Raw genomic sequence first — 23,443 nt, 5'->3', positions numbered from 1 at the left:
GGCCGCACGTGGGTCTTCTGGTGCTTGAGCAGGTGCTGCTTCTGGCTGAAGCGCCGGGCGCACTCGGGGCAGCAGAAGGGCCGCTCGCCCGTGTGGTGGCGCTGGTGGCGCGCCAGGTTGGGCTTCTGGCTGAAGCTCTTGCCGCACTTGCCGCACAGGTACGGCTTCTCCCCGGTGTGGGTGCGCTGGTGGATCTTCAGGGACGACCACCAGCTGAACCGCTTCCCGCAGTCCAGGCACACGAAGTGAGCCTCGCCGGCGGAGAGAGCCCGGCCCGCCAGCTCCCCGGCCTGCTCAGGGGGAGGGGCCCACCTCGGACCCCCAGTCTCCTCCTGTCCCCCCAAGGCCCGAGGCTTCCCAGCGGTCTGGCATGGCGGGAGGCTCCGATGCTGCTGCTGGAAGATGTTTTCCTTATCCTTCTCGGAAAGCACGGCCTGCGGCACCAGCCGCTCGGGTTTCTCTTGCTTGATCTTCATCACCGGCCCATCTCCTGCTGGGGACAGAGGGAGAGGGGATGCGGAGGATCATTCACGGCTCGTGGGGCGGAGGGGAAGAAGGGCCGGGAAGGCAGAGCAAAGGAAATAAGGCGGGCAGAAGGAATGCAGAAGGAAGCTCTGAGGGAGAGGTGAGGGGGGATAAAGGAGAGAGCAGGGACAGGAGAAAGGCCTATAAGGTAAGGGCAGGTGGGGGTGTGCCGGAGGGCAGAGGAAAAGCCACCAGAGAGGAAGGGAGGCTGCCACACCTGCTGGCCGGCCTTCTCGACGCTGAGGCCCTGAGATGCAGGAAAGTTAAAGGAACCAAGCCAATGACCTCTTCCCACTGAGCAGAGAACGGCCAAGCTTCAAAGCATCTCCTTCTTTTTCTAAAATGAATGTTTATTTTTATTTGAGAGAGACAGAGACAGAGCACAAACAGGGGAGGGGCAGTGAGAGGGGGAGAGAGAGAGAATACGAAGCAGGCTCTGCACTGTCCTTGTCAGCACCGAGCCCAGTGTGGGGCTCGGTTTCACGAACCACGAGATGGTGACCTGAGCTGAAATGACAAGTCAGACACTCGATTGACTGAGCCGCCTGCATCTCATTCCTTTTCTAGGTGGATCCGTGTGCCGGGAGCTTGCAAAGTGAGTGCACGCCCGGTCCCTCGGTGTTGGGGTACCTAAGCTCCACTCCTCTGCCGGGCTCTCCATGGCAGCCAGATCGGTGCCTAAGCACCCCACCTTCTTGGACCGTGGTCGTTCGGGAACTTCACTCTTTCTTCAACAAAACAAGAACAAGAAAGTGGGCCGGAAAGGTCTAAGCACCCCGAATAGGTGCTATGCCGTCCTTATTAAACCCAGGCTGCTTTACTCACAGGAGCCCCGCCACCCCCACACGCTGCTGTGAGCTCAGGTCTACAGGGTGTTTGCTCCCCTTGCTCGTGGACTTCAGCCGTGATGGAAAAGGACTGCCACAGACACTAAATACAGACCCTGTGATTCCGCTTAGAGGAAGCTCAGAAGCTGGCAAAGCTAATCAGTGAGTTAGAAGTCAGGACAAGGGCCAGCCTATGGACAGTGTCATGGCTAGAAGGGACCCTGAGGGCCTTCTGGTGTTCTGGAAATGTTCTCTTTCTCGATTCGGGTGCTGGCTTCGGGAGCATGTTCACTGTGTAAGAATTTATAGAACTTGTGGTCTGCCCCTTTTTCTGTGTTACACTTCAACAAAAAGTTTACATTCAGTAAAAAGTAGGTGAAATAGGAGGGACGCCTGGGTGGCTCAGTCGGTGAAGTGTCCAACTTCTGCTCAGGTCATGGTCTCTCAGTTTGTGGGTCGAAGCCCCGCATTGGGCTCTTTGCTGGCTGTGCAGAGCCTGCTTCAGATCCTCTGTCCCCCTCTCTCTCCCTGCCCCTCCCTCTCTCTCTCTCAAAAATAAACTTTTAAAAAGTAGGTGAAATAAAACCGATGTGGACAAAACAAAGAAACTCTAAATAAGTTCCAATATAAAAAAACAATGAAGTAAACCCAAAGGGAGTAGGAAGAAGCAATTAATAAAGATAAAAGCAGAGATAATAGGATTAAGGGAACACAGAGATATAAAAAGGATTCTAAAAATCCTAATGCATAAATGTTGTATCAGTTTGAAAAATCTATGTAAAAAGGATGATTTTGTGAGGCAATATAAACGAACAAAACTAAGTCAGGAGGAAATGAGAAAGAAAATGCTAAAAGAGACAGAAAAGACGGCTAATGTTCTGCCTCGAAAATGGGTAACAGTCCTCTTAATGATAAAAACAGGTTCTCCTAAAATTTCCAGGAAAGGTTTATCCATAGCTTACATAAACTGTGACAGTGACTGGGAGGGGGGAGGGAGCCCACAGGCTAGCATAACCCAGTGTGTACAAAGTCAAGGGCAGAGTGGCAGGAAACTGCAGGTTTAGTGTTTGAAAGTAGACGCCAAACACCAACAAGCAAAAATATTGGCAAAGCAAGCTGACATGGGATCTTCCCCAGGAAGGCAAAGATGGCTCAATATAGTTCATGATAGTGACTTTAAAAAAAAGTTTTTTTTTAATGTTTTATTTATTTCTGAGAGAGAGAGAGAGAGAGACAGCGTGAGCAGGGGAGGGTCAGAGAGAGAGGTAGACACAGAATCTGAAGCAGGCTCCAGGCTCTGAGCTGTCAGCATAGAGCCTGACGCGGGGCTCGAACCCACGAACCATGAAATCATGACCTGAGCTGAAGTCGGACGCTTAACCGACTGAGCCACCCAGACACCCCAACAGTGACTTTTTAAACGTGAAGAACCTTCTACAATCTCAACACATGAAAAATGTCATAGGAGAAAATTCAACGTCATTTCTGGAGGGAGAGAAGGAAGAAGGGATGGAGGGAGGCGGGAGGGAGGAAGCTCTTCGCAAACTAGGAAATAAGGAAACTTTCCTAGGTTGACAAGCTGTACTAGAGATTGCAGCAAATAATATAACCAAAGGCGAGAGATCAAAAACGCACCCAAGTTAGGGAGAAGATGACGCTCACCATCGCTGCCACTCTTCAACATCGTCCTTGCGGAACTAGCCAGGGCATAAGGGGAAGAAAGAAAAATATATATAAATGTCAGAAAGGAAAAGCATCACTTGCGGATAATTATTAACCTAGAATGTGCAAGAGAACCTGACAAAATATTAGAAATAAAAGTTTCAGCAAGATTGCCAGATATAAAAACATATAAATATTCCTAAGTTTTTAAAAATGGCGATAAAAGCTATAAAATAACTGGGAAAATACCTGATAGACATGCAAAACTTATATAAAGGAGGCGCGTCTCAGTGGCTCAGTAGGTAAAACGACGGACTCTTGATTTTGGCTCAGGTCATGATCGCGTGGTTCATGAGTTCGGGCCCCACACCGGGTTCTGAGCAGATGACTCTCTTGGGGAGCTGCCTGCTTGGGATTCTCTCTCTCCATCTCTCTGTGCCCCTACTCTGCTTGTGCACGCACACACATTCTCTCTCTCTCAAAAAAATAAACTTAAAAAAAAAAAAACTTATATAAAGGAAACCCTTATACGTTATTGGAGGGATAAAGAAAAGGTAACTAAAAGGACGGAAACATCATATTCCTAGATGACAAGGAAGGAAGTTCTTTGCTCCAAAACAATGTTTATGTTCAGTGTAATCCTAATGAAGCAAATTATAAAATTTCTGATGTGCATAAATCATCCAGAAGACTCTAAAAATGATCCAGGAAGAATCTGGCTTCTGCACCATTGGAAGCTAAAATACCACCCCTGCACACCTCTTCGAATGGCCCAAATCCAGAACATGGCCAATGCCGAACGCGGGTGACGATGTGGAGCCACGGAAACTGTCACCCGCTGCTGGAGGCGATGCAGAATGGTGCAGCCACTTCTCTCTCTCTCCCTCTCTCTGCCCCTCCCCTGCTGGCGTGCACTCTTTCTCTCTCTCTTAAAATAAATTAAGAGGAAAAAAACGAATATAAAAGCAATATACTATGGCGTGAAGATTTCTGAAACATTTTATGGAGAAAACAAAAAAACACAGGCTGCAAAACAGTATCGTCTGAGCCAAATTGTGAAAAATAAAACTATGGACGTCCATATGCACAGTCCAGGATGATTCACAATGGCGGCCACCCTGTAGACACAGGGCTAGACTGGAGAGGTCAGAGGGGGCCCCTGCTTTACCTGCATTGTTTGAATTTTTTTTTAATTTTATGATTATTCATTTATTTTGTGAGACAGAGAGAGAGAGAGAGAGAGAGAGAGAGAGAGAGAGAGGGAATTCCAAGCAGGCTCTGAGTGGTTAGCACAGAGCCCGACGCAGAGCCCCATGCCACCCACCGTGAGATCACGGCCTGAGCTCAAACTAAGAGTCAGACGCTCAACCGACTGGGCCACCCAGGCGCTCCTCTGCACTGTTTGAATTTTTATGAGACTATTCAATATAGTTTTCAAACCTTTAAAATATTTTAAGAAATACAAAGAAAGCTTCAGTTAGGATCTGGCAGCGTTTGGTTCCAGGGTCAGAGGGTCCTGCCCTGCTCCATAGCCTCACTGCCCGTCACAAGGACCGGGAAGCAGACACGGTGACCGCGGGGATGGGTTGGGAACATGGGGGTCACAGAAAGCACCTGTGAGGGGCCAGTTTTCCTCTCGGCAAAACGGCCTTGTGAGGCGTCCGCAGGTGCTTGGCTGTGAGAAATGACGATGTGAAGGGGAGAGTGGTGAGCTCAGTCGCACACTGGCAGGAAGTGGAAGGAGTTTGCTGGATTATAAGAAGGTTTCTTTAGACGCACTGAAGTGTTGGTCAGCAGAAGTGTTTAACGGGGTTCGGTGTCCCAACTGGGTGGGTAGTGAATCCAAAAATATACTCAAGCGACGGGGTCCCAGTTAATGCCCCAGAGCCCCACAAAAGTCACCGCCTTGCTCTCATTAAACCTGACCTTGACGTTCATCATGGTGGCTGATGGCTGAGAGGGCTCACCCTCTTCAGCCAAAACGATGGCCCCAGCCTCAAAGCCCAGAGAAGTTCCTGTCCACCGCTGTCGGGCCCAGAGCAGATACAAATGTGAGCTGGGCAGCATGCGTGCAAGCCCTGTGAGGTACATGCCCTGGGACCTCTCCCCCAGGGCTCGGGGGGGTAGTGCAAGATGGGCCTTGGCCTACCTGTGGAAGGAGCCCGTAAACAGGTTCTGCTCCTCGGGGAACCTTTTGAAAAGGTTACTTTTTAAAAATTCTAAATGGTAGGGGCGCCTGGGTGGCTTAGTCGGCTAAGCGTCCGACTTTCGCTTAGGTCATGATCTCACGGTTCGTGGGTTCGAGCCCCGCGTCGGGCTCTGTGCTGACTGCCAGCTCAGAGTCTGGAGCCTATTTCAGAGTCTGTGTCTCCCTCTCTCTCTGACCCTCCCCTGCTCACGCTGTCTCGCTCTCTCTCGTAGAAATAAATAAAAAATATTTTAAAAAAAGAAATAAAAATTCTAAATGGTACAGATAAAATGAAAAGGTGCACCATGGGGACTTCTTGCTCCCCAGAGTTTCTGGGGTGATGAAAATGTTTTGGAGACGGATGGTGGGGAGATGCTTGCACAAGAGTGTGAATGTACTTACTACCACTGCGTCGTACACTTAAAACTACTTAAAATGGTGACTTTCATGTTATGTATATTTCACCATAAGGAAAAAAAAACATGTAAAATAAATGGAAATTAAAAGGTGCTCAGATCCCCCCAACTCTCATGAGATTGAGACCTGCATCGGGCCCCGTGCTTAGTGGAGAGTCTCTCTTTCTCTCCTCTCTCCCTCTCTGCCTGCTCTCTCTCTCTAGTTAAAAAGAACAACAAAGGTAAGCTCTTAATTACCTGGAACAGGGGCCAGCCAGGAAGAGTCCTCCCTAAGCCCGGCCAGCAGGTGGCAGGAGCCTGTGCGAGGCCCAGAGCCCCCCGAGTCAAAGCCAGAATTCTTCCACCTCTTCCCTAAGACCCCAGGGTACCTCAGAAGCTGCCACAGGCCGGGGCGAGGGCCCTGGCTGACCCTGCCTCTCCTGCCTGCATTAGGATTCTCCTTAGGAGTTTCCCTGGGAAAAGGGTCCTTCTGCTAAAATATATGGAACCATCTGTCCTCGGTGTTCCTAGAATTATGGTAATGTCAGCATCGCACGCACGCACGAGCGCACACACACACACACACACACACACACACACACACCCTGAGGACTCAGCCTTCAAAGTGACATGGCAGCAGTGGGTGCCGCTCACGAAAGTCTGAGTCAGGACCCAGCCCCGGAATGCGGGGTGTCCACACATCACACTGGCCCCCCTGAGCTGGAAGATTCTGGTACTTACCCTACCAGCTGATTTGTCTCCGTCTTAGGTTCACTGCGATGCTTACGGGGGAGGGCTGGGGCTCTGGAGGGAGGGGAGGTAAAGGAACCCGCGTCACTGAGCCTGGGGCGGTGTGTCTAGAGATGGGTCCTGCTCCCCTCTCCCAGGGCCAGAGCCACTCTGCAGCAGGGTGGCTCTACCCTCCCCAGGAGGCTGGGGACGCTGGGGGGTGGGGGGTGAGGAGGCATCTTCCGCTGAGAGCACAGGACTTTCCACTCACGGGACCCTGCCTGGGAGACACCCAAACTGATGGCCTATTTCCTCCCATTGGACCGCGAACTCTGAGTGACCCCAGGAAGCCTTAATGGACCAAACTGCACTTCCCCGATGGAGACGCAGCAGGGACCGTCCCACCCGGAGGGCTGGTTCTCAGTGTTAGGTCCGCACGGCCTCCACGCACCCCTCATGCCAGCACTTGGCAAGCACCCGCTCGCCCTGGCGCGTGGCCTCCTACGCGGGTGTGCACGCGTCCCCTTGCCTAGTGAGTCACAGCGGCCTTTGTCGTTTTATTAGCTCCCACAGTCTGTCTTCTTTCCATTCTCTTTTTAATGTTTATTCCTGAGCGAGAGAGAGAGGCAGAGAGGGGAGGGGAGAGGATCTGAAGCAGAGTCCGCACCGATAGCAGACAGCCCGATGCGGGGCTCAAACTCACGAACCATGAGAGGGTGACCTGAGCTGAAGCGGNGGCCGCCGCCGGCTCCCACCCCCCCGGTGCTCCCTCACCTGTGCTCGCGCCAGCAAGCCGCCGGCATTCACGGAGGCCTCCGGAGCACCAGCTCTGCCGTCTGCGGGCGCGAAGGGGGCAGTGGGAGGGCAGCTGGCAGGCGGGACAAGGGCCAAGCGGGGCCCCCGTCCTCCCGCCCTCACACGTTCCCTCGTGTTTAAGAGCTTCTCTGCCCATGACCTCGGTTGAAAGCGCGGGGCTATTATAAGTGGCGCACATATCTGCTAGGCAGGAATTATCCTCATTTTATGAGGAGGAAACTGAGGCCAGGGAGGGCCACTGATCTGCCCCGAGTCACAGGGGCGGCTGAACGGTGGCACCTAGTGAGGCCCCAGGTCTTCGAACTCCCATAGTGGAGCCTCAAGCCCACGGGCAGGGGAGGGTGAGAGACGGCACCCCAGGACATGCAGCTGAGTCCTGAGACCTTCCTGAGTGCTCGTGCAGACACCCTGGAAGGCAGAACTGACCCTCCCAAGCCGCCGGCCCCACTCCTGCAAAGTCCCCTTCCACCCCTGTTCCATGTGAGATCAGGCACAGGCCACGTGGAATGCTGGTTAAAGAGTTCACCGATCTGGGGCTCATCTCTTTTCTTTTCTTTTTTAATTTATTTGAGAGAGAAAGAGAACCAGTGGGGGAGAGGCGGGGGGAGAGAATCCAAGCAGGCTCCACGCTGCCAGCACTGTCAGCACAGAGCCTGACCCTGGGCTCGAACTCATATACTGTGAGATCGTGACCTGAGCCAAAATCAAGAGTCGGAGGCTCAACCGACTGAGCCCCAACGTGCCCCCTCTTTTCTATTTTTAATGCTCAGGGCTTTGGACACATCCTGACTGTCTGGGGCAGGCCACGCTGCTGGGGGCCCCAGCCTCGGACCCTCTAACCCAGAGCCCCGCCTCGCCTCTCGGGTCTCTGCCTAAACGCGCCTTCACAGCGGTCTCCCCGGGCGACCGTGTACTAACTCACAGCCCCAACTCCTCTTCGTGCTCCTCCCGGACTTTTCACCGCCCGATGCTGTATTTACTGGCCTGCCCATCCCCCATCACGGAGAAGTCAGGCTGCTGTGTGCTCCCTGCTGAATCCGGGTCTGGGAGGGAGCCCCCAGCCCAGAGGGGATGCTACAGCTGGGGTGGGGGGGGGGGCAGGGTCCCCTCCCCCGCCTCTCCTAGGGACCGGGGTCTCGTTTCACACACCTATACCCACTCAGCGCCCACACTCATAAGGCCCAGGTGAGGAGCTGGGGTGTCTGCTCCCCCCACACCCCAGATGCTCGGCTCCCCCACTGCTACACAGAGGGGCTCCTCCAGGTCACCTCCCGAAAAGCCGTGTTCTCTTGCTCTTCACCTTGTCCCTCGAGAAGCCCTATCCCAAGGGCGTACCCCTCCTTCTCCCAGGTCCCCTTCCAACAGCCACTCCAGGGACAGGAACCCAGGCTGGGAACCTGGGACCTGCCAAGAGAGGTGGGGGCAGGGGCAAAGGGCAAAAATGAATTTAAAAAATAGGTAAGTCGGGGTGCCTGGTGGCTCAGTCGGTTAAGCATCTGATTTAGGCTCAGATCACGATCTCACGGTTCAGGAGTCTGAGCCCGGCATCCGACTCTGTGCTGACAGCTCGGAGCCTGGAGCCTGCTTCGGATTCTGTGTCTTCCTCGCTCTCTGCCTCGGTCCCACTCATGCTCTATCTCTCAAAAACAAATAAAAGTTTAAAAAAATTTTTTTTAAATACATAAATCAGGGGCACCTGGGTGGCTCAGTCGGTTAAGCGTTTGACTTTGGCTCAGGTCATGATCTCACAGTTGGTGGGTTTGAGCCCCCCACCCGGCTCTGTGCTGCCAGCTCAGAGCCTGGAGCCTGTCTTCAGATCCTATGTCTCCCTCTCTCTCTGACCCTCCCCTGCTCATGCTGTCTCTGTCTTTCTCTCAAAAATAAATAAAATATTAAAAAAAAATAAATACATAAATACATAAATCATTTTCACTGGGGCAAAAAGGGAAAGAGCTCCCCCTTCTTTTAGGGCATTTACTTCAGAAAAGTTGTCATTGTGAGTTATTCTCTGCCCCTTGGAGATGCACATAAATCTTTTTAAAAGCCACACAAGCCTCTTGCCAGCTTTACAACCCAGGCCTCTTTCCCAAGGCCCCAGGAGCCACCTCTCTGACAGGTAAACAGCAAGGGAGATGGTGACCCTGGGTCCCGCTCCCCACGGGAGGGAGGTGGGGAGCCTGACTTCTGCGGGTGCCTGGCTCCAAGCTGCGAACCCACCTCCTGTCATAAAGATAGAAGCCGTGTACTTTTCTTTGCACAAAGGCAATGAGCAAACACAGGTGGCTACCCCAGTCACCAGGTGAGTTCACGGTGAACCACGGTGACAAATGGTACCATCGAGGAAGGGCTCTTGCGCGAGGACTAGTTATGCTTTGTCTTGAGAGCATGTGAGGGGCAGGCTGCCTCTGCTGGGCTGCGCACCAGAGTGAGACCTCTCTCTGTGTTCCCCATCTCTTAGCAGATGGCCTGTGATGGGCATCTCTTTCTGGTTTAATGCTTATTCGATTAAAAAAAAACTCAACCTGTTCTCTTTTCTCTTTCTCTCCTCCTTCTGTGGGGAGCTTTGCTGACTTGGCAGGAGATTTGGTTTTTGATGCTATTTCCCCAACAGGGGTCTGCTATGCGCTCCTACTGTGGTTTCGTACAGACACTAAAAGCTGCTGGTGGTGCAGAGGAAAAGCGGGCAGCAGAAGACGGGAGGGGAGGGCCCACCGGGAGGGCCCTGATGGATGCTGCTGCTCCTGCCCTCACGCCACCTCTTCCCTCCAGGTTCCTGTGTGTCCCACGCCTTGGGGAAGCCTCTCACCCGCTGGAGATACAAGGACCCCCTAACGAGGTTCAGAGGGCTGGCGAAGGGGGAGGCTACCTCAATATGGGAAAACTCGGAGGGGCCAGAGCCCGGGGCCACAATTCAAGGTGAGGACAGAGCATGGGCCCGGCCTCATTCACAAGAGCCGTACATACACTACACCCTTGAGCCCCATCAAAATGGTGCTACTTGATACATTCTGTCTTCCAAGGGGTATTGGGACCTGAAAATCACCTCAGGTCCCAGAAAGGGTTCAATTTTTGGTGGGTGTTTCACAAAGAGCCACACGGCAGCCCCTCCCATGTCCCTGGGGACTTTCTCTGTCCCAGCCACACCGGGGCTCAGGGCGTGGTCCCAGTCAGCAGAGCGCGATCTGAGGGGAAGGGGACCCGAGGAGATGGGGGACGGGGGGGCACAGAGGACAGCAATGGGGGGCAGGCCCCCCGTGTATTGACGGCCCATCTCCAACAGGGTGCTCAGGTGGGATGTGCCTGGAAACAGGCCAGCAGGTGCCCTGCGGGTAAAAGCCCAAGGAAGCCAAACGGAGGAAAGTCTCCGCGTGTGGCCACCCCGAGCTGTGCCCTTTCTAAGCTTTTCTCTTCTGCCTCCGCCCTGCTACACCGCTCTGCACGCCCCTGCTTACCCGCCACTCCCCCACCCTCCCTGACACACAGCTCACTGCCCTGGCCCGGCGTGTGCACTGCCCAGAAAACAGAAGGCAACAAGGCCCCGACGCGCACCCCCCCATCAGGGCCACACTGAGTCCCTGAAGGCTACTCGGCTCCTCACGCAGGGCCCTCACCCCCGTCTCCAAGGACCTCTCCCCTCCCTGCTCAGCAAGTTCTGTGGATCTGGGGACAAACCCCTGGTCACCTCCCCCTTCCCAGCACCTGGCTCTGGGCCCGGCCCCCCTTCCCACACTGGGTCATGCTGCAGTTGGGATGACAGCCCCTCAAAGAGAGGCCCCCAGTAGGGGGGCGAGGGGCAGCTGCAGGACAACGGCCAGGCCACACAAAGCGGCCACACAAAGCCGGGATTGTGCCCTGCAGCAGGTGGTGAGGTTTGGGGGCAGGGGAAGGTAACAAAGGGGCTTTGCTCTCAGCAGAAACTTGGGGGCAGGGAGGGGAGCGGACAGCAGCTGGGGTGAAGAGAAAGGCCACAGACGGGAGGGGCAGCGCAGGGACACGGCCACGTGTAACCGCAGCCTCTCAACCTCAGGCCCCTGGAACTTTCTTTCCAGCGGCCAAGCACAGCCTTCTTCACAGATCAGGCCTCAGGCAGGGAAGAAGTCGACGGCACCTCACTTGTCCTTTGTCCCTGGTGGCGTGGGGATTGGCCACGTGCCAGGGGCGGAGGCCTGGAGGGGGTGGTGTCTCCCCCAGACCCTGGCCAGAGGCCCAGTTCCCAGGCCCTTCTCAGCCCTGAGCCGCCACCAGGGCCACACCTGGCCCCTCACCATTTGCTGCTGCTCCCCTGAACCAACAATCCCAGCCCCGCCCACCCCCGACACTGTGGGCAGGAAGGAGCTCCCCTTCCCAAAGTGCCCCCTCCTCGTCCGCCCCCAGCGAGGCTCCCATGCTTCCCGAATCCCACCTTTGTATTACCCCCGTCTCTCCCACCCCTCCGCTGGCCTGATCCCACCCGGCCTCCCGCCCTGGCCCCCACGTGCTCTCATTTGCCTGGCCCGCTCCCAGCTTTATGTCCTCGGGTCCTGTTTCCCTGTGGGCAGGCGCTGCCTCTCATCTCCCTGCCTGACCCACCCTGCTGGCTCACACAGGTCAGATGCCCAGGGAACGGGACTCGAGACTGGCTCAGGACAACATTTGTAAGGCGGTGGCCCAGTGGGCGCAGGCTGCAGCCAGCCTCCACTCTGGGCAGATGCTCCCAGAATGCTCCCTGGGAACGGAGGTTCTGCCTCTTCCAACTGAATTTATCGAGGGGAGTGCGGAACTTCCCTGAGGTCTTGATATTGATCTAGCTGTGGCAGGAAGGGACGGTCAGCCAAGCCTCCAGTACTGATCTGATCAGAACACAAGAGAGCCACCACCTGCTGAGCACTGGCTACGCACCAAGCATTGAGCAGGCACCGCCCAGTTCATCCTTCACAATCAATCATGGCTAAGGAACCATGGCTCGGAGAGGTTAAGTCATTTGCTCAAGGTCACACAGCTAGTAAGCACTGGAGCCAGAACCAAACCGGGGTCAGCCTGCCCTAGCCAGAGCTCTTTCTCCCGGACCATGTTGCCTTGTAGGAGAAAGCACAGGACTTAACAAACCTCAAACTCCCAATCCCTCATTTTCAGGAGTCTGGCTTCTGTACCCACATGTGGTTATTCAAACTTACGTAAATTACATTTTAAATCCAGTTGGTCAGTCACACTGGCCACATTTCAAGTGCTCAGGCTACCATATGGACGGCGGAGAACACCCCTATGTTCACAGAGCTCTACTGGACGGCACTGCACTAGACTGTAAGCTCAAGGAGGGGAGGGGCTTGCCCTGCCCAGTCCCTGATACGCTTGATTTATAGGCATGCTGCATTTCATTGCACTTTGCTTTCTTGCACTTTGCCAATACTGCATTTCTTTTACAAACTGTGGCAAATCTGCACTGAGCCAGTCTACTGGCACAATTTTCTCCCAACAGCACTTGCTCACTTTGTGTCTTGGGGTCACAGTTCAGTAATTCTCGCAATATCTCAAACTTTTTCATTACTGTTGTATTTTTTGCGGCAATCTGTGATCAGTAATATGCCCTGCTGAAAGTTCAGATGATGGCTAGTGTTTCTTAGCAACGAACTTAGTTTTTAATTAAGGCATGCACATGGTTGTTTTAGACGTAACATACACATAATGCTACTGCACAGGAAACAGACTACTGCATATACAGTGTGAACATAACTTCAGTATGCGCCAAGAAACCAAAGAATTCACCTGATTTGCTTTATCCCAATATTTGCTTTACTGCGGTAGTCCGGAAATGAACCTGCAATATCTCTGAGGTATGCCTGTACACCGAATCAGTGAATGAACAGAGAAAACAAATGAAGGAGTGCAGAGAGGGCTCCGCCGGCCCCAGTCCTCAGTCACTAATGACCACGATCTCAGGACAAGTTGAGGTTTTCCGCCTGGGAATCCAATTTCAGTCACTATCAGTGGGTGTTTGCATCTACAATATGAATCACAGGCATCCGAGAAGCTGATAAAAACACTAAACGTACCCACAAACACATCCAGAAACCATCGGATCTGACGTCTAACAAGGCTGAGTAAGCAAAAGTTCAGAGGTGCAAAAATATAATACGGAGACTCTCATCCCTAAGATAACAGCGGCGAAACTATATGCAAAGTACAATGAAACGGAGGAGTTTAGAAACCCCCAGATACACCCGCAGACACGCGGAGACCAGCATGCGCCAGGGTGGAGCACCTAAGTACTGCCCGGCGTGCTCGTGGACGTGGAAATGTGGATCTGTGTGGGACACGAGTATCCTCGCACGCTCGTGATCCTCCCAACGGCCTACTGCTCGAGAAAGGGAACTCAGGGAGACAGAAGGGAGGTAGCGTGATGGGGGACAGCCACCTGTTAGGTCACCTGAGCTTGGGGGAGGGACGGCGTGAGGTCAGCCAGGGCTGTAGCTGGCTGGGGAGAAGTTGGATCTGCACAGGAAGCCATAGATGGAGAACTGGGTTCTGCTCAGCAGGCCCAGAGCAGCAAGAGACCCCTCCCAGCCCAAGAGGAAGCAGCAAACCCTTTCCCCTGCGAGCCCCCCAGGGCCGGCCCCTCAGCCCAGTCTGTTCCCAAACGCCGCCTGTCTCCTTGGGACCTGGCCTCTCATATCAGGCCCATGTCACGCCCAGCCTGGGATCGGGGCCTTGAGTCCTAAGCCACCTGTCCTTGGTAAGCAACTCTGCTTCTCGGCCTTGGGTTCCTAAGGTGAAGGTGCCTGAAAAGGCCTGCTCCCCAGGTCCATTCCGGGCCCTGGATGAGACAAATCTGCGGCAACACTACACACACTGCCCAGAGCCTACATGCCAGCAGAGTCGCCCTCTCCCCTGTTCCCAGGGACAGAGAAGGACCCGCTCTCCACTTCTCGGCCCTCTCCAAAGGGCCACAGCCGCTCACTCCTCCTAAACCTTTACCCCTCCAGCTGCTTCAGAATCTTCAGAAGTCTAGTGCCCACTCAGTCACCCCAAACCCTGCTCACCAGCATGAGCAGGCCTGGCAGAAGGAAGGGGGGGTGCCCGGATTTTACTACCAGGACTACCTCAAGGCCGTGCACAGCTGTAGGGCAGGCTGCTGCACCCTCAGCGGCCCTGGGGGAGGCCCGGGGGGGAATAGAGGCTCCTGTGGGCCCGGTGCGGGTGCCTAAGGGGGTGGGAGCAGAGGCAGCCGTGTGGGCAAGTAAGGAAAGTGGGGCTGGGGGCGCTGAGCGCCGGGCAGGGGGACTAGACTGGCTCAAAGGCTCAGCGTTGTTGTGGGCAGGGAGCCAGAGGAACCTCCGTCTCCCAGGACCTGTTCCAAAGCCACCGGGCCCTCCCCCGAGGCCAGTCCTACAAATGCCGCTCCTGTGCAAGGCCTGCGCCCTGGGGTTATCCCCCAGCCGGCGTCTGGATGGTCGGCTCTCTGCCAGTATCAGGTCCCTGGACACCGGACCTCCCACCTTCCTCTCATCCGGAGCTTATGACCAAGAACACATGAACCGGTGGGTTTAAAATCTTATCAGAAACACAGCCCAACTGCTCTCAGGGCCCCAGGACACCTGCTTCCCACCTACCGTGGCCCCAGGGCCCACAGACAGACAAGCAGGCCCAGAGGTTTCAAATCAGACCAGGGAGGCGTCTCCTCCACCCCCCAGAGGCCCACCTCCATGCCACACCCCAATGTGAGCATGCCCCGCATCCTCTGTGACTCCCACAAGACTCCCCAGCCCCTGCTGGGCCTCCGCCCCATCTTCCCCAGGATCTCACTCCGCCCTGGGTCAGGTGTGGGTGTCCCACGCACCTTCTTCCAAGCCTCACCCCTTCCCCCCGCGTCTACTCCAGCATCTTCAGGCCTCAGTCTCCCAAACACGGGGTCCTCAGTCCGAGGAGAGGGGTCAGAGGTGGGCAGCCAGGGGAAAGGGTGGGCCATGATGTCACAGAAGTTATTAAATGGTCACCTGGGAAACAAGAACGCCTATTCCGGTGTATTGAACCGCTGTATCAAGCAAGGAGGAAACACAGTATGAAAGGACTCTGAAGGCCATTCACAAAGTGCAAGACAAATTATTTTTAGGTCACTACATTGCCTTCACCCCCTCCCTGCCTCCCACATTGTAAGAACTGCACCTCAGGGTTGCCCCAGTAAGAAGAGCTCTGTGTGTTGGGGCGCCTGGGTGGCTCAGTCGGTTAAGCGTCCGACTTCGGCTCAGGTCATGATCTCGCAGTTTGTGAGTTCAAGCCCCGCATCGGGCTCTGTGCTGACAGCTCAGAGCCTGCTTCTTCCGATTCTGTGTCTCCCTCTCCCTCTGCCCCTTCCCTGCTCGTGCTCTTTCTTTCTTAAAAAAAAAAAAAAGTTAAAAAAAGAACAGCCCCATGTAATGACTTCAGGTTCCTTCCAGCAGCTACTCCTGGGAACCAGGTCCACGGACAGCCCGGGCAGCTGCCTTAGCCTATGATGCCTACCCACCTCCCCAAGGTCCACCCGAGGTCCAGGATCTCACTCCAGGCCAGTCTCAGAGCGCCCTCCTTCCGGGACCTCTGCCCCCACCTGCCCAACGTTGGCACCTTTGCAGGGACCGCCCTACCACCCCCACCTCCCTGCGCCTGTGCCTGTCCCTCACCTGCGGCATTCACAGCCCGTCTCTGCTCACCCATCTCCCTTTAGAGGAGATTCCTCAGCCCCAAGTCCAAGACCGGGTGCCTGCCAGGGCCGGGGGACCCCCATTACCCGATCTGACGGCAAGGGATGAAACTGACTACTGACAACACTTTGGACAGACGGCACATTTCCATTTATAAACACCTTTCTACCTCCCTGCTACATTCAAAACAGCTTGGAAAGAGCAAGGAGTGCCACCCCACTTGTCAAATGAGGAAAGCAAAGCCCTGAGGTGACACCCCTTGCCTCAAAGAGAGTTAGACTGCAGGTCTTCTGCACACCCCAACCACACTCTTCCCTCCCAGCCACCCCTGCACTAGGAAATCTTGGATTCCTCAGATTAACCCTCACTAGGGGGCAAGTGCATGGGTCAGACCACCTCCACCAAGTTCTGCACTTTGTCCTGGGTGGCCCTTGCCTCTCCAAGGCTGGACAAGGGGTCTTCATCAGGCTTCTCAAAACCACCGCCACTTGTCACTACCACAGAGTGCAACTGTCACAATGCATAGGACAATAAGTTGCACCAGTGCTGTTTTTAATACCTGCAAGATCTCCTACTGCCCCACCTCAGTTCAGGCCTCCCTTTTCTTGCCCCAAAACTGTACTAGTTTCATGGCTTATCTTGCCCCTCCAATCCAGTCAGCACCCAGGACTCAAAAAATTTCCCTAATATTACAATGAGGACATACTACTACTTGGCTTCAAATATTCCACTGGGTCCCCACCACTTTTAGGTTCAGCTAAAAATGTCTTGGCAAGATCATTTAGAACCTGGCCTCTGCTCACCTCTCCTCACTGCCTCCCAGCTCCCTACTGTCCCAACATGTGACTCCCTGACCTTGTCGCATCTTGACTCACCCATTACCAGTCTTGGAACATTCTTGCCCAGCTCTTCTCTGCCCAGCCTAGATCAGGGATCACTTTGACTAGGAAGCCTTTTAGGGTATGCCACCCTCAGTTAGGGTCCCTTCTGTTTGACCTGTGCACCCGCCCAACCCAAGACCATGTACATGGAATAATAATTCGTCTGGGGGCACCTGGCTGGCTCAGTTAAGCGACTGACTCTTGGTTTCAGCTCAGGTCATGATCTCACAGTTCATGGGTTCCAGCCCTGAGTGGAGCTCCTGCTTGGGATTCTCTCTTTCTCTCTCTCAAAATAAGTAAACATTAAAAAGCATAATAATAATTCATCTGTCTCCACAACAAGACTATAAAGATCTTAACATGGAGCATTTCTCTCTCCCCAACATCCGCCCAAGGTCCCACGTGTTGTAAACCATTAATGAAATTTTTAATAAAAAACATTTACAATACAGAAATTTAAGTCCAAAACAGATTAGAAGCACAGAATCACGGAGCCTTAGAGTTGAAAGGAGACTAATACCCTCTAATCTCTTCCTTTTACAGAAGAACAGGGACCCAAAAAGAACAGCTAACGGTGAAGCCTGGACATCAGTAAGCCTCAAGCGCTAGAGCTCTGACCACACCCAACCCCAGGTCTGGCTGACCAGCACACACTCCAGACTCCATCCCACCCAGAGGACTGGAGGAGGCAGCATCCCTGTTTCCTCCACGTTTACAGGGGAAGAAGCCCCCGGCTCCTACCCTCACCCCCACTGAGGTCTTGACTCCGGTGCCCATTTTCCTGGAACGGAGCCTCCCCAACACACACACACAGGCACGCACGCACTTCCAACGTCTGTGGTGCTTGCCTCGTATTGTTCGCACTCCCAATCTCTATGCCCACTCATTTACTCATTTATTAAGCACCTACTCTGTGTCACTCTGCGGCGAGCACTGGGGGTGCTGCCCTCCAGAAGCTCGGTCTTTCGCACAGCTGACACAGCCCCCAAGCACCGGGACAGCGCTAGGGCAGAACGCGCCCGCCGGGAGGGACCAGGGATCAGCCCCCCGCTCCCCACCCGGTCCCTCCCGCTCTCACGGCCCCCGCCTGCTCTCTGACCTGGCTTGCCGCCCCTCCCACGCACGACCCGGGTCCCTTTCCCCAGGGGCTGTGTGGGGGTGGGGAAAGTTCGGGGCCGCAGCGTCAGGGGCTCAGGGGACCCCGAGACCCCCGAGGCCGCCTCCAGCCTGAGGCTGAGGCTGGGTGGTGGGGCAGCGCGGGAGGAGCGGACCGGGCGCTGGCCCCTCAGCACGGTCCGTCCTTCCGCACGCCCCTCCCGCCCGGATTCGGAGGGACTCGGAGGGAGGAGACGGGAATAAATACCTTGACTTTGTGGTTAAGGTTAACGGGAACTGCCACCCCGGGGCGACTTGGGCACTGGGCTCCCCGGCCCCGCCAGTCCCGGGACAGGCGGGGCGGGCACCTGCTCTTGATTGGTTAATGAGCCTGGCCATCCCCAGGGCCGTCCCCCCGCCTGATTGGCTGAGCCGCTCAGATGACCAGCTCCGCCCTATCGGAGAAGCCCGCGGGGCGGCCCCTTTGTTCTCCAGAGCCAATAGCCCGCGTGGGCGGGCTGACCTCGGCGCCCGCGGGGCCTCCCGGGGTCCCGCGCCGCGTTAACGCTTTGGCCGCCGCCTCCGGACCCGAGTCCCAGGGCTCCGACGGGAAGCGGAGCGAGGGCGAGGCTGGGCGCTGGGGACCGGGCGGCGCCGCAGCACCCCGTTCCTCCCCTCTCTGGGCTCTCCCCCGCCTCCAGCCCCGCGGACGCGCTCTCCGATCCATCGGTCGTTCGGCAACTATCCGTCCGACTCAGGGACGCGCCCGCACCCTCTTGGTGCCGGGGTCTGGGGGAACAAGACGTACAAACCCCACGCCGACGCTCCCACTCGAGTGTGCGTGTGACATGGTGGTGGCACTTAGCACTACCGTACACCAAGTGCTAGGGTGAGAAGCAGTTACTTGTCCTGCGCGACCCGAGAGACATTGCCCTCCGCGCCCCGCGCGGCCCCAGGCGCGTCGTGGGCGCGCGATGGACGACCCTGGGGTCTCTGCGAGGGACGGAGACATCATTCAACCCAACCCCCTCGCTTTCTCGTCCAGAAACAGCGGTCTGAAGCGGTCACGTTCTTAGGTCGAGTGTCACTGCTGAGTTAGAGGCAGGGTCCCGACGGCCAAGGAGGGTCTTCTGTTCCTGGAGATCTTCAGGAAAGAGAATTTTCATTTCTACCCACACTGATTGGAAGCAAATGTTCCTTTATGCCAATAAAGACTCCTGACCCTGCTACCTCAAGGCAGCTAGGTCAACTCCCACTGGCAGGATTCTCTCTGGAGCTGCTTAGAAACTGCGCTGGAGACACGAGGTTGTTAAAAACAGAAGCTGGCCTCTCTCTCTGAGACTTTTTACCAACCTACCGTTAAACGGGTGGACCTCATTCTAATTAGTCAACAGCTGCCTACTAAGCATTTGCCATGGCCCCGGCTATTGTTCAGCCCCACAACAATAGATAATGTTGGACTGATATTTTATCAGTTTTGCCACTAACTTCTGTGCAGTTTATACAAAAGATACTTTTCTGTCGCTGGACTTTGACTTCTCTGTAAACGAGTTAATAATTTCCTAGTTACATACCTACCTTCCTGGATTTCTGCAGGACCCAAATTGTTCTGTTGTCTATGGAAACATTTATAAAGCATAGAACCCTACACAGAGGCCAGATACCACTAGGCCATCAACCTTTTACAGAACCCCATTCACCCCTTTATTTTCTTGATTCCCTACGGAAGGTTTAACAAAGGCTTGTGGAATTCCAGTATACCAGTTCCACATCTGCCACTGGATATGAGTGAGAAGAGCACTTCTCTCTGGACATGGTTCCTCCTCTACAGAGTGAAAGACCTCCGTCCAGATTGACATTTCATGACCAAGAGTGTTTCAAGGACCGAAAGAATGAAGCACATCTGGGATCCTATTTACATTAAGGAAAAAAAGAGAGACGGAGCGCCTGGGTGGCTCAGTTGGTTAAGCCTCCCACTGCGGCTCAGGTCAGGATCTTGAGGTTTGGGAGTTCGAGCCCTACATCAGGCTCTCTGCTATCAGCACAGAGTCTGCTTCTGATCATCTGTCCCCGCTCTGCCCCTCCTCCATTTGCATACGCCCATGAGTGCACTCTCTCTCTCTCTCAAAAATAAACAAACATTTTAAAAAATGAAGAAAAAAAGAGACAGAACAGAATGGGGAGGGAGGGGGGAATGAAAGACTTACACATTTAACAAATATATGCCTGTATTATTAAATTTTGACAAGCTAATTTAGTACTTTTGTAACTGTAGAAGGAGAAGGAGGGGAATAAAACCGGACACCTCAGAAGAGAAGCGTAGCTCTTGTCTGCAGCGCTGTGCCCTCCAACCTGAGACTTTCCTCCTTCAAGACTGCTGTCAGCATGCACCGTGCTGAGCAAGGACTTGGGAACCACCGGGTCCCCCAAGGGACCCAGAAAGGACCCACAGACAAATTCACCCGGTTCCAGCTTTACCAGCCTCCTCAAGGCCACTTCTGGGGCTTTCCCCAAACTTTGGACCCCTCGTCACCATCTCTACCCCAAAGCAGGTGCAGCCCAGCACTAGTGGACATGTAGTGCCGGTCTCCCCCACATGCTAAGCATTTCCTTTAAAGGGGATGATTTTTCAGGGCACTCGGGTGGCTCAGTCAGTTAAGTGTCCAGCTTTGGCTCAGGTCATGATCTCGCAGTTGGCGAGTGCGAGCCCCGTATCGGGCTCTGTGCTGACAGCTCGGAGCTCAGAGCCTGGAGCCTGCTTCGGATTCTGTGTCTCCCTCTCTCTCTCTCTGCCCCTCCCCCACTTGTGTCTCTCTCAAACACAAATAAACATTAAAAAAAATTTTTTTTAAATAAAAGTGATGATTTTTCACAGTCAGGAGCCTTGGTCAGAGTCTCTCTCCCACATCCCCTTCCCCAACCGGCAAGTATAAACCCTAGATGCCCGAGGACCGTCTCCTGCTCCCTGCGCATCATCTCCAGACACTGACCTACTTTCCTGCCCCCCCACCAAAAAAGCATGGCTCCCCTTCCCTTGAAGCCCCAGGGTCCCCTAAAGAGAGATATTGAAAGTGAGGCATTCTTGATACAATGCTTCCAGTGTCTGAAAGATAATTTGCCATTAACTACACCGGTTTTCGAGTGGCTCCCTGCCCTCATAAACCAACATGAAACTTGGAAGTGATCTGCTTCCATCCCCCACACTTGGGAGTCCTACTCACCCCCATCCTCTGCCATTACTTGTGTACACATATACATCCTCCCCATACTTAGGCCTCTTAGGGGTAAGGACAAGTCTTGGTAAACCCCTAGTTTCCATTACAACGTCAAGCACACGGTAGGCGCTTAATAATTATCTTCACTGAAAGCAGCAGCGTACTGAATTCACCCAACAAACACGTGGCAGTGGTCAGAAGCACAGGTGAAGGGACCAGACAGGCCTGGGTTTACATCGCCTCTGGTGATTATCAGTCATATGACCCTGAGCAAATGTTTTCATCCGTAGAAGGGCATCCACCACACAAGCATCACGTGAGATGATTTAGGTAAGACTCCTTTGCAAGGTGCCACTCACAGAAATATATTGTGGTGATTATTATGCGCCGCGTGCTAGGTGCGGGATCTGTGCAGGAATTACTAAAACTGGCAGGGAAAGGGCCTCCTGATATGTGCCAAAAAATAGGCACCCAAACTTGTATGAAACAGCCGGTGGGGGGAAGAGTGGCCGATGGGGGGGAAGAGCAGCCGGCCGGCCTGGAAGGCACTGCCGGACCTTCACATCAGCCCTTTAACTCCTGATAACCGGCACCCGACAAGTCTGACCCGACCCCACGGAAAGCTAACCCCCTGGAGAAACAGCCCCACCTGCGGGGTGCGCCTGGCCTCCCCCAGGAAGCACTGCAGGCAGGGTGCACAGGAGCTGGGGTGGGGCACTTCCTGTTTCCAACCGCCCCTCCCCAAAGCCCTCCCTCCTCAGGGCAGAGTGTGCTCCTCCTCTCTCAAATTACACAGCTCCCGGGAGAAAGGAACACTCAGCCACCAGCTCTAAAACCAAATCTTTATTCTCTAGTTTGAAAAGGAGGGTAAGCGGCTGTTCTGTTTCATTCCAGAGAGCAGAACAAGCCCCCAGTAGGTAGAAATTACAGGAAAGCAGATTCCATTCATTCTAAGGAAGAATCTCTAACAATTAGAATTATCCTACAGTAGGACCAGGGCCTCAGGAGGTGGGGACTACCTGTCACCTAAGTGTTCAAGCCGAGACCGGGCATCCAAACCCTAGAAGTGCTGAAAAGGAACCTCGCCCCTGTCTTCCTTCCGGCTGGCCCTCCGTTATCAACGGGCCAGTCCTTTCCACCATGTTGAGTTCCAGAAGGAGTGGAGGGTTGGGGTGTTCAGACAAAAACCTGGACACTGGGCTGCTGACTAGTCAGGGGATGCTCGGAGCGCCGGGAGGGTGGTGCGCTGATCATGGGGAGGGACAGGGTGGAGCTGAGCGCTAACAGCAGATGGGCCTCTCTGAGTCCCGGTGCCTGTTCAGGGGCAGGAGGAGGGGGACGGGGGTGAGACAGGTTAGAGCAGCACGGCCTCACCTCTCAGTGCTGGAAAAGGCCCAGGTGCTGCCTAACAGGGCCAGCAGGTTCTCCCAGGTGTATCCAGCTGGTCCACTTTTCCTCCCAAGTGCTCTTTTACTAAGGACTGCACCACGCCTACTTCCAAAAAAAAAAAAAAGAAAAAGAACCAGCTGAAGGAATTCATAATAAAGGACAAGGACATTAAGGCGTTAACACCAGCGGGGAAGGGTCTTCCTGCCCCCTGGTGGCCCCTCCGGCCAGAGCGCTCTAAGAATAAGGTGGGGCTGCTATTGCTACTTTTCCAGGGCACAGGACGGTCAGGACAACCTTAGCGCACACCAGCTGGAGGCCGGGGTCCCTGCGGCCCGCCAGTGGTCTCTCTCTCTAACAGGGTCCCAGCACACTCGCTGCCTCTCCCACCCCTCGCCTACACCTGCAGCAACACAGGCCCCCTCCCCCGACGGCCCAGACCCCCGGCAACGCTCCCCTGTGAAGGACTCCCGGGCCCCCTCGCCTCTCAGACATCGTGCTTCTTCTGATGGGCCAGGAGCTTCTCCTCGTCGTCAAAGGTCTGGCCGCAGATGGCGCAGCAGAAGGCGCCGTCCCGGATGTGGCTCTTGCGGTGAGTGATGAGATTGGACTTCTGGCTGAAGCTGCGGTCGCAGTCGGGGCAGGCGTACGGGCGCTCGCCCGTGTGGATGCGCCGATGGGACACCAGGTTGGACTTCTGGCTGAAGGCCTTGCCGCAGTCCGGGCAGACGTAGGGCTTCTCGCCGGTGTGGATGCGCCGATGGGCCGCCAGGTAGGGCTTGTGGCGGAAGGCCTTGCCGCAGTCCGGGCAGACGAAGGGCCGCTCGGGGGCGTGGTCGCGCCGGTGGGCGGCCAGGTGGCTGCCCTGGGAGAAGCGGCGCCCGCACTCCTCGCAGGCGAAGGGCCGCTCGCCCGAGTGCACCCGCGAGTGCGCCACCAGGTGGGTCTTCTTGCCGAAGTTCTTCCCGCACTCGGCGCAGGTGAAGGGCCGCTCCCCGGTGTGCTGCCGCTGGTGGGCCCGCAGGAAGCGCTCCAGCCGGAAGCTGCGGCCGCAGTCCTCGCAGCCGAAG

At 55.0% G+C, this 23,443-nt stretch overlaps 2 protein-coding genes across 2 annotated transcripts in view; both read right to left on the bottom strand.

The window, feature by feature from the left end:
- The window catches only part of ZNF775 (zinc finger protein 775), an 18,477-nt gene extending 340 nt beyond the window's left edge, over nucleotides 1–18,137 (bottom strand). Inside the window, exons 1-5 of the mRNA XM_077778050.1 lie at nucleotides 18,041–18,137; nucleotides 6,778–6,935; nucleotides 6,339–6,401; nucleotides 2,988–3,049; nucleotides 4–493 (exon numbers count right to left, since the gene is read on the bottom strand). Of these exons, the coding sequence (XP_077634176.1) occupies nucleotides 4–493; nucleotides 2,988–3,036 (539 nt within the window). The 5' untranslated portion in view covers nucleotides 3,037–3,049; nucleotides 6,339–6,401; nucleotides 6,778–6,935; nucleotides 18,041–18,137. The remainder of the gene's footprint in view (nucleotides 1–3; nucleotides 494–2,987; nucleotides 3,050–6,338; nucleotides 6,402–6,777; nucleotides 6,936–18,040) is intronic.
- Nucleotides 18,138–21,815: 3,678 nt separating this feature from the next.
- Nucleotides 21,816–23,443, bottom strand: part of REPIN1 (replication initiator 1) — a 4,624-nt gene continuing 2,996 nt past the window's right edge. The window contains exon 3 of the mRNA XM_077778049.1: nucleotides 21,816–23,442. Within this exon, the coding sequence (XP_077634175.1) occupies nucleotides 22,861–23,442 (582 nt within the window). The 3' untranslated portion in view covers nucleotides 21,816–22,860. The remainder of the gene's footprint in view (nucleotide 23,443) is intronic.

This window comes from Crocuta crocuta, unplaced genomic scaffold (assembly GCF_008692635.1).
Source record: "Crocuta crocuta isolate KB4526 unplaced genomic scaffold, BGI_CrCroc_1.0 scaffold128, whole genome shotgun sequence".
NCBI lineage: Eukaryota > Metazoa > Chordata > Mammalia > Carnivora > Hyaenidae > Crocuta > Crocuta crocuta.
This window is presented reverse-complemented; position numbering and strand designations above follow the sequence as displayed.